At 40.5% G+C, this 17861-nt stretch overlaps 2 protein-coding genes across 4 annotated transcripts in view; one reads left to right on the top strand and one right to left on the bottom strand.

Annotated features, from left to right (window-relative positions):
- Positions 1–8958, bottom strand: part of RGS7 (regulator of G protein signaling 7) — a 266876-nt gene extending 257918 nt beyond the window's left edge. For 2 of the 3 annotated variants that reach the window (XM_058835399.1, XM_058835398.1), the window contains exon 1: positions 8825–8957. The gene's annotated coding sequence lies outside the window, so the exon portion shown is untranslated. Of the gene's footprint in view, positions 1–8824 lie in introns of all 3 variants that reach the window. The other variant, XM_058835396.1, reaches the window with a different exon arrangement.
- PIGM (phosphatidylinositol glycan anchor biosynthesis class M) lies at positions 8514–15790 on the top strand. Its single transcript, XM_058835400.1, has 2 exons — positions 8514–9897; positions 12178–15790. The coding sequence occupies exons 1-2, from the start codon at positions 8645–8647 to the stop codon at positions 12212–12214; spliced, it is 1290 nt and encodes a 429-aa protein (XP_058691383.1). The 5' UTR covers positions 8514–8644; the 3' UTR covers positions 12215–15790.
- The last annotated feature ends 2071 nt before the right edge of the window (positions 15791–17861 follow it).

The raw sequence follows: 17861 nt of genomic DNA, 5'->3' as shown, positions 1-17861 counted from the left end.
CTTTTTACAGAAAAAATTATCTTGCAATTTTCACCAATACACAGTAATGGAAATAAGGAAAAACTACAGTTACTTTTTATTGCATTGGTATTCAACCCAACATACATCTTACCCAGGAAATATTTTCATACTATATTTTCATACTATATTTAAATCAACTCTTTGAAAGATTCATCAGATAAATCTGAGATACAGTTGTCCTCTTTCTCTCAAAACACACCCTCTCCTAATCTTCTACTATACACCATCAAAGCAGGATCTACTCTGACACAGGATAACCACCAGTTGAATCTCTACCTAAATATATGCAAAAATTATGTCAGCAGACTCAAATTCTGGTGACAACCTGTCAAACTCAGCAATGTGGCAGTCAGCAAGGACAAATATTGAAATTCAACAGTAACCAGAATGAAGAAAGACAAGCAATACTGAAATGAGTGGCATGTCTGTTGCCAGTTGCACAGCAGATATAGAACACTATGTATGAATTGTCCCAAGTCTGCAAACGTGGCTTACCTACGTCCTCTTCCTTGGTTTTTCCCTCCTATGATAGGAGTTCTGCCACTGAAATCACAAGTGCTCACACCAATGGAGTCTAACTCCAACTTCTGACTCAGGTGCAGCGGACCTGCAGAGCACAAGGGGCCAGACAACATTCCTGAGCCTATGTGTGAAGCAAAGCATCTCCAACACACCAAATGGGGAAAAAACTCACAAACAGATTGATGGCACAGCTGTCACTTTGAATCAGCAGGGAATGAATAAGCTCTGAAGTCTGAGTTAAGAGACACATGTACATAAGGCTAGGGGACAGTATCGTTCTATATTCTAAGGGGCTGAAAGAAGAAGGGACAGAACTGTGACTGCCAAAGACAGCACCAAAGACAGGATGAACTTTGCTACCAGGTAATTATACTCTGCAGAAGCACCAGCACCTGGCATCATTAACACAGCAAGAGGCAGAGCTCAGACAGACAGTGCATAAGCAACTGATCCAGCCAAGTAACTGCCAGAGATTGAATGAAGAGCAGCTAAATACTTAGGAGATAAAAAACCCTAGGTACTGGGAGGAAAAATGGTGAATTTCCACAGACAGCTAGTGAAGGATACATCCTGTACAGCTAAGTCTCTAGGACATCCCTCTTTAGTTTATGATTTTGCAGTGCAAAGTACAATGGCATCTTAACCACAATGCAGACTACAGCAGGATAGTGAAAAAGGAATAATAAGGTAGAATTATTATTCAGGGACACTTTTCAAGATGATCTCTCTGACAAGATATCAAAAAGAGGAAAGCAATGACATTAAAAAGACACACCCTCATTTTCCTATAAATGCACTTAAAAGGGTTTAGAAAAATTGGGTAGTCTTTCCTAAAAAATATTTAGAATACCACACCATCCCCTAGAAAATAGTGAAGAGGGAAAGTTTATCAATAGTAAGAGTTCAAAAGATATTTAAATGGTTATTTAACCAGTTGTAAATCATTCATGAGAGAAGACAGGGAAGCCCTTTATTAGTTAAGGCCAAGAGCACCAAAACCAGCTAAAAGAATGTTTTCTTCCCTTTCCAGAGGGAGTATTTGAAGCTTAACATAAAAGAGAAGAACTGGATTTTTCAAAACTTTTGGAGGATGCAGAAACACAGATAATCTTCGTTCTCATTCTTCCATACATGCTGTATGCCTGCTAGCAGTACCAGCCATTACTCAGAGCATTCTTTTGTGAGAAAAGCTAACGTGTTTTTTTGGTTTTGGTTTTGTTTTTTAATCCAGACATCTATTTAGGTAGATAGATCCTAACACACTTGTAAACAAAAGGCAAAATCAGCTTTGGGTAGACCAGAGGACTACTCATGTCTCTACAGACTAGAGCTCCCCAGCTGCTCCTCTCCTGCAGGATATTCCTTCATTCCACCCAAGGGAGATGGTGCAGGTGGGGTATTCCTCCTTCTAGACAGCCCCAGTCAAGAATAAGAAACTAAACAATAGCAAGCTATTCCCTCCTCTCTTTCAGCACTCCCACAGGAGGAGTCCCAGGGTCTCTATAAACACCCACGCATGCCGTAGCTTCTCAAAAACAACATCTCTGGAGCCCTCTTGAGCACATCCAGCCCTAGAAGCTGAGCTCTGCCTTTTCTAACAGCTGCTTCTAAACTACTGCACAGCCACTGCTGGAAAACTAGTCAGGCTGAACCATATTATTGAGAAGTAAAAGAAACAATAATCCAAAAGTCATCCACTTTTATTTACATTTATTGTCCAATACAGGGCTTACAGGTCTGAATATCTCATAGCATACTGCTTCAGTCTTCTCTCTGTGTGACCAGCGAAGGCATTCTGTCAGCACAAATAAAGCAGGTGGTAGGACAGCAATCCCTTGTCCAAGCATGTGGGATTTCCCCAATGAAAATGAAAATCATCCAAAGGGCAGAATGTGTTCTCACTGATCACTGCACTCACTTTCAACTATATCCCTATCCCTGTTCAACTATCTTCCCTCTCTTTTCATTGTGACTGGATCAAAATGCCATCAAGAAATGAGAAAGTTAAAAGACCTTTTCTTTATGATTTTCAATGTTTGCACCTGGTATTCAAAGTACATGCAACACTGTCATCAGAATTACAGTCAGAAAAAACAGATGTTTATTGTGAGAAGGAAAGGCCGTGCTTCATAAGCCATTTTTTGATCATGAAGTATAAAAGAAATTAGCTTCTCTGATCAACTGATCAGTTTTGACCATGAAGCCAAAAGCAGGAAACTGCATCATTGATTTTATTGCGTGAATTTATAAACCTTTTAGTGCTATATAAAATAACTGCTCCATCTGTGCTAAAGACTTGGAACTCATGTTTCTATCTATTGTAAATAAAGCACCTTAGAAATCCATCTGATGCACAATAGCATAGGAAACTGAGGTGATGAGAATAGTACCCAGTGTTCCTATCAGCCAATTCTGCAAAATTTAGTTTGAGACTTTATCTGTAATTAGTTACTTGTTCTCATCTCAGTGAGTAACTGCAAACACAACACAGTCTGAGAACAGCAAAGTTATGTTTTTTTCTTTTCCCATTCCAAAGAATTGGAAAAAAAATTCTGTGGTTATAAAAAAATAAGTGGTTATAAACTAAAAATGCACAAAAAGTTTCCCTCACACATTCAAAAGCTTGCAGGAAGTGATGCTTAACACAATTAGATTTAGCCTTTGACAGGTGTCTTCTGGAGGTGTCACTGGGTTCTGCACAATGGTCAGAAACCAGTAGTCTGGTGCCAGGAACCCTCAGTCTCCTAAACCCATAATTTGTCATTTGGCTCCAGTTTCTCTTTTGCCTAGGTTCATCAATTCTCTCTCTGCATTCTTTTATTAGCAGAAGTGAATAGGAAAAAAACTTAAAAGTAAAGGAAATTCAACACAATCCTTGGTTGTATGCTCCCACTTCTGTAGTCCACTGGGCTGTCTGTACCGTTAACTAAAGCTATAGAAACATACAGGGGGGAAAGTGCTTTGTTTTGGTATTGCAAGTCAGGCAGTGAGAGTTGGGCACTGTCCATCTTAGATGCAGCCAACTCCTGTTTGCCATATCACACCTCAGATTCACCACAGCCTTACAGCAAACACAGGCCATATTTTTGCAATTTCCCCCTAGGCCAGCATCGTACTTCAGTGGACTTCCCACCACATGTGGTTTCTCAGACATAATATTTTCTTTTCTTTCTAACAGTAAATTTAACAGGTTTCCTACAGACTAATTTTTATCCAGTACTGATTTTCCCTGAAGGGCTAGAATTTTACCTAATACACTGACATACAATCAGCATAACCACTGCAAGTAGAACTCTGCCAACACCACTTGAAAGCATACTGTGCAAAATCATAATGTGGTGAAAAAAAGAATTCCTTTACAGCTCCAATCACATTCTCCAGATAGCCACATTTATAGCACAATTTGCGAATAAGGGTATAGATTTACCAGGCAGTTTTAAGAAAACACATTAACAGAAAAAGCTTAAAGGAGAGTGGTGGCCTTTTATTTATAATGGTGATTTTCTTCTGTAAAGAGTTCTAATGTGTTTTTCAGCTGATTTTTGCAAACCCTCATGGATTACTTGGTCCAGTACTAAAGCAGAAATGAACACTTCCTTATATAATTATATTTCTCTTTTGCTAATAATATCTAAAATTCAACACACTGCAAATATATGAAAGGCATCAATCCTATCTGAAAAACCAATTTATTTTATCAAGCCCGAAATATCTAAGAAAAGTGTTAGTCCCTTTTTCTACAGAATTTCATGCGCTGCAAGAAACAGATTGTACTTATCATATTATCAAAAACTTACTGTCAGTTTACAAATATATTAGGCAGGAGTATTTCTCATGTAAGGAAACATTCTGAGTTCAAAACTCCAGAGAGTTAAAAGGGAACTCTAATACATTACAACACAGCTCTCTCTCCTTTCAGAAGTCTGAAGACCAAATACCAGCTATTGTCCAATGTCTTCCTTACTTGTTTAAATAATCAACTTTCCTACCACCTTTTATACATATAGACTTGTGCCACTCCATACATACAGTATGACAACTTACAGAAAAACATACAAGCCTTGTGATTAATTTTTTCTCATAACAACAAAATCTAAAAATATAGCTAGCCATTAACAATTAGATTATGAGAGGAGACTTTCATGAGAAATGCTTCACCCTGAAAGTTCTGTAGAATGACCTAAAATACAGCATATGGAAGCATCCTCCAACTGCCTTCCTCCTATGAAGCCTTTTACTGCTCCTTTTTGTAGGAGACCCTTTCTGGGGACGGTCTGAGACACGGCAAAGACCTCTATAATCGAGTTAGGTGTTAGAAGTTTATTTCAGGGCGCGGGATAGAGAGAGAGAGAGAGAAGGAGCCTGCTATGAGCCAGCAGATAGAGCTCAAAGCAGGCTCAGAGAGAACAATACAAAAGACAGTAAAATATGAATACATGAGTTCAAGACTTAAGATTGCTAAGAAAGAGAGTAACAGAACAGAAGTGAGAGAGCCGGGGAAAAAAGAGAGAGAGTAGCAAGAGAGAGACCAAGAGAGGTGTAGTAAGAGAGTAGCAAGAGAGACCAAGAGAGCCGAGAGAGCTAAGAGAACCAAGAGAGCAAACTCGCTTTTACAATTACTTATATAACCTATACCTTTGAATATTCTATTCCTTTACTAACCAATCTTTCTAAGTATACTAATACAGTAACATTTGTGTGCAACCTATAGAAATCGCTATTTTTGCATATTTTTAGTTATCTCAGGGTCCTTCAGACCTTTCCTTATAAGGCTAGGAAGAGGGGTCGCAGCTTGGTTTTATTGCAGGAAAGAATGTGTTCTGGCATACCAGCCAGGTTTCTTTGAATTATTCAAACCGTGCTTTCATTTGTATTTCTTCCTTAGCCTTTCTGGCTAAAGAGTCATATTTATAATTTCTTTCTAATTCTACCTTCCCAACACCTTTTTCCATAATTTTTCAGATATTCCAGCTTGTCTAGCCCCCTAGGCCACCTGAATCTTAGTTTCTCACTACCTGTTCCTTCTTTCGTTGCACTGCTACCAGTCATAACACCTCCCTTATGTAACTTCAACAGAATCTCATCTTCCAATTGTCAGCCTTCACTAGACTCTATTCTCCTCAAAATTCTCTGCTTTAACCTGTTATTCCCTCCAATATTTAGCCCTAGTGTACCCATTGGATCTATGTTTCAGCCATATGCTCACCTTTGTTGATGGCAGTAGCCTCAGCTCAACCTTTATCAAAACGTAACTCTACACCTTAGTGTGGACAGTAAACCCCTGAAAGGCAAGAACCTGACCAAATGCAAGGATTGCCCCCGGCTGAGCAGGAACCAGCATGGCACTGTCTCCTTCACTCCAGCTGCCACCCTCCAGCAGTACCTTGATTTTCAGATGGTTAAAACTTCCATTAGGCTTTAAAACACTTGGCACAAGGCCATAACAAGGAGTTCATTGTCCTTTCGATGCTACCACTGCTGTGTGAATCCTAAGTAGAGGCAGTTCAAATGAGATAGTTCATGGAACATATGTCCTGGTGCTGCTCAAGTAGGCTCCATCACAGAAGGTCAAGCGAGAAGCTAATGTTTGAATTCAGGTTTATAATTCCCCATCACAAGTAGGCAATAGGAGCACATTGAGAAGTCACCTCCGTTTTTAAGATGGACCATCTTTGAGACCACGTAGACAAAATGCCTGGCAGGTAGTGAGATAAAACCTTTATGCCCATGTGAATAAGCAGGTATGTATATATATCCTATTTATGTTATGGCAACTCCACACTTTTCCTCATGCTGTTTGTACCTTCATGTGCACTGGAATCAATCAGCTTCAGTACCAGCAGTTCTTAGTTTTTATCTCCCAGCATTTTCTAAAAGTGGCTCCTGGTGACTTACATAAATAAAAGCAGCTTTTTACAGGAGCAGATTTATAACTTTAATAAGACTGCCCTCCTTCCTGCATTAAAGTCTACAGTACATGACAAATCACGTTAAGCAAGCTGGTATCAAATCTGAAGCCAAATGTATTTTTGAGCCAAATCTTAATTCTCTGAAGAGCTTCAAGCATATTTTGAAGATGTTAAATTATTGATAAGGAAAATCAATTCTTTTTCCAGTTCAAGCAATGTCATACAGTCACAGTATGTGCAATAGCCAAGGCAGATTTTCTGTTGTTTTTTTTTACTTTATGACCCTTTCAAATTAAATTGCCTACTTTTTTCCTCTTTAGAATCCAGGTAAAAAGTCACTACTGACAGCTTAACAACTTCTGTTTGCTTCAGATAAGAATAAAAGATTTGTCTGGAAACAGACTGTCAGAAACAGTCAAGAAAACCAGCATACTCCTAAGTTTATTTATTAAACTCTTATTGTTCCACCATTATCATTAAACCTGGACACTTCAGCAAATAAACTGCAATATGTTCTGATCTGATCATGCACAGCTTCCTCAAAGGGTCTGAAATAATAAAACATGTTCCATCCAGGAAGGCAACAAAACAGCAAACAATCCTGGAAAAAAAGTTGGCAGACAGCAAGAATAGCTCTTTGCAAACCTTTCCAAATTAAAAAATTAGTAGTACCTACATATATACTTAGTTATTTCAGTTCCAGTGATTTTACTCAATATCTGTCTCCTAGCTTTTCGAGAGAAAATTTTGAGCACAACAGTGGATATGGTGATGGAAGCATTTTTTAAAGTAGCCCAACCATTATAGTGCAAGATACAAAATGTTACCAATCTTTCCTGTTCTGAAGTAGAACAGCAGTAGTGAGTAAGCAATTATTTACCAAGGATCAACAACCACTCTCATTCCCTTTCCCAAAAACATCCTAACAATCCGTTTTAAGACCTAATGATATCATAAATAGAGATTTTATATTGAAGATATCCAGTTTAGTAAAAAATAGGCAAGTATCTGACAGAGGAAAAACTGACTCTCCAGGTTAGTTACTATGCTTCTCCCACTGGATCCCTCAGATTATACCCCAATGTACTGCTATACACAGAACAACAGCCTTAACAGATAAAAATTAATAGCTGTGTGCACACAAACAAAAATATCTTTTGTCCCCTGAATATCCTACCAGTTAGGCCACCATCCAAGATGCCTCTGCCAAGAGCAAAAAATCTGTTCCCAGTTCTTAGACAAGTGCCCCAGAACTGAGAAAAAGCAGATTATTTTCTGTAAGTGATGTGAGCCAGCAACGCTACAGCGCCCAAAATGTTCCCAAATGACACCATTTAGCAAAAAGAGTGCGGCTGCAATTAACTACTAAACAAGCAAATGCATATTTTTGATGACTAAAGCATCTCTAAGAAAATCCCTTCTAAGTTCTAATATGAAACACGCGATAGTGATAAACGCCTGTTTTTCAATCAGCCACAATTCAAATGTACGATGGCAAATATCCAGACAGGAAAACTATCTGAAAAACATACAAAATGGCCCTCAAAATAGAGTGGAATGAATTCCTTTGTTGTAAGTAACTCTCTTTAAGCTCCGATTTTCACTACACTGTTTCTGCTCTAATTAAATGAGAAATCTGCTGTGGCAGGAAGCTCACCTAAGTGCTCTAGAGCGAGCTCACACGTCTAGGCAAAACACAGCCACTTGCGGAGGGTAAATAACAGATGTTGTTTTTCCTTCTCCTCCTTACTTAACTACTACTGCACCTGCCGCTTCTCTGCCCGCGGAGCCCCACAGCTCCCGGCAGGGTTCGGGAGCAATGGGCAGCGGCCACTCCAGCGGCAGCGCGGCTGCTGTCCCGCAGCCCCTCCCCGTACACCGGCGCCCGTGCCCTGCCAAGCTCCCGGCCCGTAGCAGAGGCGCCGCCGCCCATCGCCCCTCAGGGCCGCGCCCTCACAGCGCCCCGGGCCCGGGCCCTCCCCGCGCGGGGCCGGAGAGCGCGCGGGGCCGGAGAGCGCGCGGGGCCGGGCACGGCTGCGGTGCGCAGGCGCGGGGCCGCCTCTTCGCCGCGCACACCGGCGGAAGCCGCAGTGAGCGCGGCCGCCCGCGCCCCCTCCTCGCCGGTAGCGCCCGAGCCCCGCGTGTCCCTGCTCCCGCATTCCCCCGCATTCCCGCCACCCCGCGCGGAAAGGATGGCGGGGGTGGGCGCGGCCCTGCTGGCGGGGCTGCTGGGGAGGCTGGCGCTGGTGTTGTACGGGCTGCACCAGGACCGCGCCATGCGGGTGCGATACACCGACGTCGACTACCGGGTGTTCACGGACGCGGCGCGGCTGGTGACCGAAGGGCGCTCGCCCTACCGGCGGGCCACGTACCGCTACACGCCGCTCCTGGCCTGGCTCCTGACGCCCAACGTGTTCCTCGCCGAGGCCTTCGGGAAGCTGCTCTTCGTGGCCGGGGACTTGGCGGTTGCCGTCGTGGCCTACCGGGCCCTGCGGCTCCGGGGGACCCCCGCCGGCCGCGCCTGTGGCTGCTGCGCCGCCGCCTGGCTCCTCAACCCCCTGCCCATGGCCGTGTCCAGCCGGGGCAACGCGGAGGCGCTGGTGGCGCTGCTGGTGCTCGCCACCCTGTACTGGGTGGAGGCGGGCAGCGTGGGCAAGGCCGCCGTGTGCTACGGGCTGGCCGTGCACATGAAAATCTATCCCCTGAGCTACGCGCTGCCCATAGCGCTCCGCCTGAGCACCGGGCCGGGCCGCGGGCAAGGGGCGCTACTGCGTGCGCGGGGTGACCAGACGGCGAAGGTCACGGTTATGGCGCGCCTCTGGCACCTCTTTGGAAAGCTGCCGAACCGCGACGTGCTACTCTTTGGAACAGTTGCCGGATCAGTGCTGGCTGCCTTGACTGTGGCATTTTATCGTCTCTACGGCTGGGAGTTTTTGGAGCATGCCTACCTCTATCACCTGACTAGGAGGGATATCCGTCATAACTTCTCTCCCTATTTCTACATGTTGTACTTGACAGCAGAGAGCAAATGGAGTTTTGCCCTTGGGCTCGCAGCTTTCCTGCCCCAGCTGCTTTTGCTCGTGGTGGTGTCCATAGCGTTCTACAGAGACCTCGCCTTCAGTTGTTTCTTACACACCGCTATTTTTGTGACTTTTAACAAAGTATGCACATCCCAGTACTTTGTCTGGTATCTCTGCCTTTTGCCCCTCGTAATGCCTAGCATTAAGATGTCCTGGCGTCGGGGCATGCTGCTTCTTTTTCTGTGGTTCATCGGACAAGGACTGTGGCTTACTCCTGCATACTTTTTGGAGTTCAAAGGATATAACACTTTCTTATTTATATGGTTGGCAGGCTTGCTTTTTCTTTTAATTAATAGCCTCATAATTGTTCAGATTATTTCACATTATCAAAAAGAAGCACAAGTGGCAAAAAAACTGAAACAACGGTAATAAATTTTTAATAAGTAAAAATTATTACCAATAAATAACAATATTTAATATTGTTAGAATTTAATAATAATTACCAACATCTAGAAACAGCCCTACTGTTCCTGACAAGGCATCAGGTATCACCAGTACTTCATTTAACAAAAGTGTAAGTAAGTTGTACTTAAGGCACATTGTGTGTAATTGTTGCTGTTTCAGGGCCATGAGAGTGCTGATTTGCCTCGGTTACCCTGAGCAGCCCCAGTCGTGCCCCGAGCAGTGTCAGCAGGTGTACCTGTCTCCCCTGGGGGTCTTGAAACTTTGTTGCAGCCCTCCAGCACTGCTTCCCTCTCTGTCCTCCTTCTGTCTGGAATCTCTGGAAGTACCCTGGCCCAGTCCATCACTTAACTGTGTCTGGGGCTCTGATGAGTGGGCTCTACCCATCTGCACTGACTGTCTTTACCTGCCATCTCCAGAGACAGTGTGACTGTGCCCTGCTCCTTGACCCCACCCTCAGTTCCTGCTCATACTCCCTCATGGAGTAGCCGTGGCACCTTTTTTCTCATTCTCATTGTTAGTCTGCTTGTTGAGGGCCTTGGCTTTTGTCTAGAATAACAGAAAATTATAAAGGTGGAGTTTGATTATAAAATTGGAGTTTGACAGTTTTGTACATTCCAGTATGTAAGTGGAGTGTTTGGCAAGGTAGTTGTTCGACATTTACAGTGGGGTTTATTTTTCCTTTTGTTTCCACAATAACATTTTAGCTATGCACTGTTTGTGACTTTCATGTCATTAACTCTTTGAGACTTTTAATTTATTTTAGAATCCAGATATACCACTCTTTAACTTATTATTTCATATTCTGTTCTCTTCGAATTTTTGAATAGATTTATTCCCCTTGCCATGGAGGAAGATTTTCCCATATATCTGTCTGGGATCACAGAGATGTATAAAGCTTAAATATTTGTTTCTTCCTGCGAGGTTCTAGAAAAGAGGCCACTGCCTTAAATTTCAGTTAATATATGGTTAATGTGGGTGTTAATAATAGGAAATACAGAGTCAAAATACAGTTAGAATGGCACCTGTGTCCCAAAAGCATTAGAGTTTATACCAAAACAGTAATTGGAAATTACGTTTCCCAGTGTTTCTGTTTCTCTTCTATTAAAAAGAAATGAAAAAAAATGAAAGGAGTTGAGGAAATTGGGCCATTGCCAGACAAAAATGGAAGTTTTGAAATAGGAAGCTCTACAACTTGTCAAAACACATTTGTTCCCATAGGAGACTCAGAAAGATTTGGAATTGAGTGCCAGGTGATAGTGGGAGGAGAGCAGAGCCATTTTGGAATCAATACTCTCAAGAACATCCAATAAGAGGTCTGATGTACACAGCTTTTAACAGAGGTGGAAAATGACAATGTATTTTAGTAAAATCTAGTTTCAGTAAGCATATGCCAAATAAAAGAATTTCCATATTTGCCTCACCTTTTAGCTACATCCAATGTGAAAGTGAAAACCGTAGTGTGTAACCTAGAGCAGGGCTTCAAGGCAAAATAGCTTCAGCCACTTGGTAGAATTCCCAGTGATGTCACTGGGAAAGGGTATGGCCAAGTGGATTTGCCACTCTGACTCTGAACCCTGGTGTCTCCTGAGGCAGCCCTCTTCCTCAGGACTGCCATGACTTCCAGCTGCCTCACATACAGGATGTCCTTTCCTGCTTGCACTGCTATCTCATGAGATGGAATTACAGTTTTTTCATCTGTGAACTTTTCCCATTGCTTCTCAGCCCCGTTGAGAAAGGAAAGGGAACCCAGGAGTCCCCACAGCCCAGAACCAAAGAGCATGTTACCAGGAGGTGTGACCATGTCCTTACACCACTCTGGCCCAATTTAGACATTCTGATGTGTTAGAAGGACGATTTCCCTGTGATTTCTGTGGTCAGACTATTGGGGGTGTTTCTGCTCCCCCACTGGGAAGTTTTTCTCTGCCATCTGCCTTCTCACTTACCTTCAAGCTGTGAAAATCCTGACAGCCTCTTTGCAAATCCAGAAATTGAATAAGGCAATGGATATTCTTTTGGCTGTCTTGGTTTTTTGGGGCAGACGTGGCACTAATTTCCTTCTTTCTCTGGGATAAGGAAAGTTTTATAGCACCAGCTTTTCTACATCTTCCACTAGAAGTGTATCAGTCAAAAAACTGGCACCAAAAGCCACTTGCACAGAGTTTTATATTAATCAGCAAGACATTTTGTGTGTGCAGTGTGTGTGTGAAGCAAAATCATCCCATGTGGTTTTATTTTCCAAGGCAGAGTTGGACATACCCAGCTTCAGCAGAATACTAAAGAGGCTCTTCTGCATAATACTTCTGCTCACCCCGACCTGATGTCCAGGCAATGGCTCATTTTCCTGTGCAGCTGATCCTCCATTATCTGCTGCACATTTTTCTGTTGCAAAAAACGTGTTTTCTTCGCCCAGGGTAATGTTCTGTACCACTTTAACAGACCTACTTATGCTGTTTGCAGACATTCCCACACCTCTATTTTTCCCTTCCTGTTGGCAAAGAAAGCAAATGCAAGCCAAAAAGCATTTCTAACCTCAAAACCTTCTACAAAAAACAGCATTTTTAAGTTACTGTATTCATGACAGAATTGTAATTTTTTTTAGGTAAGAAGTAATTTCCTTATGAAAAATACATTCCTAACTTGTTAATAGCTAAATCATTTTGAAAAGGCAAATTTTGCAGCAATTCTGCATCATTTTTCAGAATACAAATTCTGAAGCAGCAACAGGAACTGAAGGGTACCTTCCCTTTACAGGTCAGTACCAGTCCTGCAGTGATGATTTGAGAAAACCATGCATAAGAAAGTTATAAAAAGGCTAGTCATCATTTTAATAATCCAGGATGAGCCCCTCTTTTTACAGTTGTTTTTTAAATCACACAAATGCATTTGCAATTCAGCATTCAAGTGACTCATAAAAGCTGAATAAGAGAAATAAACTGAAGGAGACAAACAAAAAGATATTTGAGAGTTTAGGTCTTGCAAATTGCTTTTAAAAAAATGATTCCATATTTAAATGGAATTGAGTAACTTCATTCATTTAAAAAAAGCATTAAAATAATTTAATGGATTACCAAATAAGTTATAGTTCTTGTACAAGTTATAGTGAATAGTTATAATGTCCTTAAAATGTACCAAATTCATTTCCTTTGGAACATTTATTGCTTTTGATGCTGTTCACATTATTTTGCTTAATAACTTTGAGTCCATTTATCCTCTGGCAATTAGGAGCTGAAGTGTCTGAATGTTAGTGTTCCTTCTTTACCATGGATTGTGGAATTGTAATGCTGAATACTTTGCTTTTAAAAGGTTGAAATGCCCATTGAAATATGTCTCACATGCACAAATTTTTCACACTGCACTGAAACCAGCCCTTAAGCAGAAAGAACAAGAGGTGAAAGGGAAAGGGAAAAGAAGAATCAAGAAAAGTAACATTTCTGCCTTAATTTTTACACTGTAGCCTATTGTCCAAAGACTCGTGACTGGATTCTCAAGTGACTTCAAGCAAAGATCAGCATTTAACAATGATTTGCTTTAAAGTTTATAAATGCAATTATTAAAAAAGCAGGGTAAGCAAAAATATAATAATAAATATTTCATTCAGTTTTATTACGAGGATGCTGAATTACTATCTGTGACAAAATGTACTTCTTCCTTATTAAGGAACTTCTTTGTGTGTGTGTCACTTGCATTGTATTGACTCCTGCAATAGTAAAGAAATCAAGCAGGTGTGCTAAACTGAGCTCATCAGTTATGAGTTATGATGGTTTCCTTTTCAAATAAACCATGAGATTTTTACATGTAACAGCAAGGGGAAACTCCAACATTTTTCGTAATGTTGTATAGAGAAAGTAAATGTTAAAAGAGAGTAAATTATGAGCAAATGGTTTGCTTTTTTTATCTTAAGAAGAATGAGTCATCTACTTCAAAAGGGCTGCAAAAATACACAGCGAACACAGGGAACCTCAAAATATATGAGGTATTCCTCATATATTTGCCAAAGACAGCTGCAGAATGCATGTCCTAGTGGTAGCAGCTTTATGGAATAGGATTACCCTGAATTTAGGACAAACCCTTTACTCAGACTGAAATCAAACCACTCAAGCTATTTTCTTGCTTAAGAGCATATTTATGTGCACTATACTTACAAGCCCAAGCATTTGCCTGCAGAATACAGGTAAAGAATACAGAATCAGGAATACAGAATGAAAAAGAAAATCCCAGTCAATACACCTTTGAATAACATTTTTCAGAGCTACCCTCTGTAAAACAGGTTCCTTAGGTATTTCTTATATTTAGCACTAAGAATCTCTAGTGACTCTAAAAATGAATTACATAAATTTTGTTGCATAATGAAATAAAATAATATGCTGTAGGGATCTTGTGGTGTAATAGACATAATAAATAACCAGCTAATTATGTATTTCAAGGTGCACATTCCCCTGGTAGATGCTCTTTATTATAAAAATTTGCACTAGTCACATATGTGTAGGATTATTGTTTCAGTCTTTATGCATGATGAATGAGGTCAGAGAGCTACATTTTGTACTAGTGAAAGTATGAGAAATATAAAAATGTCTATTTATGCAGTACCATTGTTTTGAGGCTTTTTTCAGATGATATTTCTTTTAAGACATTAATAAATTGATGCAATGAATTCATGCAACTGTTACATGCATTTTTAACAGCTGGAACAGTCTCTTTTTCTTTAGTATGGTGAAGAAGACCAAAATTCGTCATTTTTTAATGGTGTAAGTTGATAGTACTTTGAGCAGAATTCCTCATGAGCCCTTTCTGGTATATGCTGAGAAGGGTAGGGTCTTCTGCAGAAGAGGTTCCTTGTTGGGCTGCAGTCTTACTTAATGTGTAGATAAAGCTTTAGCTGCGGTCTCATATTAGTCTTAGAGCTTAACTTTCAGATGTTAATGATCTCTTCAGATAAAACATTTCATAGCTTGCACATAAGGAAATTACACATAAGAGTTCCTCCCTACTTTTCATGGAAATTGGTGGGGAAGCCAGCTAGAACATCTGTGGGAGAAATGTCAAAAGGAAATGCCTGCATCTTATTATCTGCAAAGACAACTTCAACCTTGGAAATCAGCTGAAATGCAGGCAAATTGAGCAGTAAGCCCATACTGTGAAATTCACATTATTTATATGAAGGATATTGGATCAAAAGTGCTTTCCCATTTTACAGGAGGAAAATGGGATCTTGATAGCTATTGTCCAGGTGGATGAATGTAACTCTCCTTCCTTCACATTATCATAAGAGGGTCTATAGAATGTTATGTGCTGCAGTAGCACTTGTGCAGTTGTACAGGTGTGACTCACATAAGCTGTTTGGCAATACTGTTGGTGTAGCAAGCAGTTATTAGTAAGCAGTTACTCTGAAACTGCTTTTCAAAGGTTAACTCAAGTTAAAATCTGATTCCTGCTTCACAAGTCAGCAGCTGTGTTAATTGAGATGGTACTGTTTTGACAGTAATTTTCCGAGGAGAACTGCACTCTGTGGCCCATATGCTTCCACTCTGTGCAAAAGAACATTAATTCAAATCCCCTGGTGATCTGACACTCAAAGCTTTTTTAATCTATCCCATGTCCCTCCTACTGATCCAATAGATTGAATTAGCCAGGAAGCTGGTTAGAAAACGAAGTGGAAAACAAAATATGATTATCCTCCCCTTATTTTCCACCCTGGATAGTGTGCATATATTGAATAATTATGATTACATTTTGGAAGAACAGAGTCCCATTTGAGATAGGTGTTAGAGTACTTTGTTAATACGAAGTATTTTACCCAAATGCACCCAAGAGAAAATTGACTCTTTGGGCTACGTGGACTTCTGTCAAATGATAATAAAGCTACTGATTTATGGATTTATGAATTTATGTCAGCTTCAATATTAGCACTATTTTGTCATATCTGTCTGAGATACATGTGTGTGTGTGTGTGTGTGTGTGTGTGTGTGTAAAACAGAAAACAGAGTAACTAAAAATAGCAATGCTTGTTAAATTCTAGTTTCAATCTTTCCTTACTCAAAGATTTTGGAGGACACATACAGCCATATACTCACTAAAAGAGAACAAATGCTATATCAGAGAGAATTAATTAATAACTAGTTATGTTGTTCCCACAGCTGACACCCTTGTGAAGAAAGTAGCACTTTTATTTATATACAGTCTGGAAATTCACATGAATAACAAGTGCTTCACCTTAAAACAGTCAGATGTATTTGAAAATAGATTTTAATTACCATTAGCACTTCCAAGTTTAGTGCTGGCATCAGCCAGCTTGTTAATTCCAGCAGTACAGGAACTGAAGTCATGACCAATTTTCTTTCATGCTCTAATAAACTGGCTGATTAGGTATAAGAAAGTTCATTGTTCAAAGTGAACCAAATGTTTGTTCACTGGAAAGAAATACTGCATGGCCAGGACCAAAATTTATATATGCAGGATGGAGCAAAGTGATCAAGAAACAAGGGCAAAAAGTGAGGCCCCAGAGACCTTGACTGTTGTCTTGCCTCTGCCACTAATTTATCATTAAGAAGTTATTGCAGTTTGCTGTGCTGTTTGCCTTTGCCAGTTGTGATGGCTTGGTACATTTAATTGACACCTTATTTGAGCCACAATGTCTCCTAATCTATTTCTGTAACACACTGCCATAAGTGATTGCAGTCTTGTTTGAAACAATTATAAGTCTGCCTGGCAGCAAACTGTAAACACTTAACTAAAGACATTTTGATTACAAATTTTTTATTTTTTTTTTTGCATATATTTAAACTTTTCTTATGGGATATGTTAGGCTTTCATGTGCATTCCAGCGTTTCATTTTTAGGAGAGGGTGAATTACTGTTGAAGCTAAATGAAAATCTGGAAGCAGATAATAGAGTTCATGATAAAAAGCTAGACAATTTAGGAAAATAATTTGAAAAATTATAGTGAGCTGATACCATAATTAAACAAGATTTTATTATTACTGGTCTGCTTAGATTGCATTGGAAATTTATACTGAAAATGTATTGGGAAAATGAAATAGCAGACAACTCTGCAGCTGGTATAAATAGCTACCTCAGATGTGACAGATAATGGCTCAGGAACTGTTTCTGTATATTCATAAAAATATATATTATGCTGTTATCCAAGAAAAAAAGTTAATAATTTTGCAGCACTGTGAAGGCAAATTACAATTCTGCATTCATATACAGGTGAAATTATTACTTTACCTGGCTCTTTCTCCAAAGCTTTTGTTCAAAGAGGCACAGACTACGAAATTGAAATCTGGACCAGATGTGCTGTGCTAGAAGCAGTTACAGGGAGCTCTACATTTGCATCAGCCTTGTAGGCTTCCTGAACAAGTGCCTGCTGTGTGCTGGAGGCCACATCAGTGGTGGGAATGCACAAATGCAGATTTGGCCATACCGTGCCCAGAAGTGATTTCTCTGCAGTTCTTAAAGTACCCAGATGTTGCCTTAATCTATTTTATATCACTGTATACAGATATATATATATCCTCATAAATCTATGCATATCTTAAAGAGACATGTATACCCTATATAACCATACCTATCCTCATCTATAATACCGCAGCAGCAAATTCAGGGACTTCATGCCCACCCTGACTGGATAAACATCTGCTAAGGATAAAGGAAGGGGCCCTGTTTGTTTTACAGGGACTTGTCAGTCACGCCTGAGAGTGGAAGAGTAGATTTGTGTGGATTGAACTGCCTCTAGAAGGAAGGGGTGAAGTTCTTAGCTCTCCCCAAAAGACAATTTGGCCTCTGCAGACTAATTACTAATGAAACTGGGGAATAAATCTCCTAATATTGGAGACACAGGACAATGAGGGTGCTAAGTTTCATGGCTGCGGAACAACTGATGCAAATACATAGAAAAATATATCAGGGGCTATTAAATACTAAAACCG

This window comes from Poecile atricapillus, chromosome 3, assembly GCF_030490865.1.
Source record: "Poecile atricapillus isolate bPoeAtr1 chromosome 3, bPoeAtr1.hap1, whole genome shotgun sequence".
Lineage (NCBI taxonomy): Eukaryota > Metazoa > Chordata > Aves > Passeriformes > Paridae > Poecile > Poecile atricapillus.
This window is presented reverse-complemented; position numbering and strand designations above follow the sequence as displayed.

What these genes read in the sequence shown, in the direction of transcription:
- PIGM (XM_058835400.1), top strand. Translation starts at nt 8,645, where the DNA reads ATGGCGGGGGTGGGCGCGGCCCTGCTGGCGGGGCTGCTGGGGAGGCTG. An exon ending in GCAAAAAAACTGAAACAACG is followed by an intron (nt 9,898 to 12,177) that starts GTAATAAATTTT and finishes TTATTTTCCAAG; the next exon opens with GCAGAGTTGGACATACCCAG.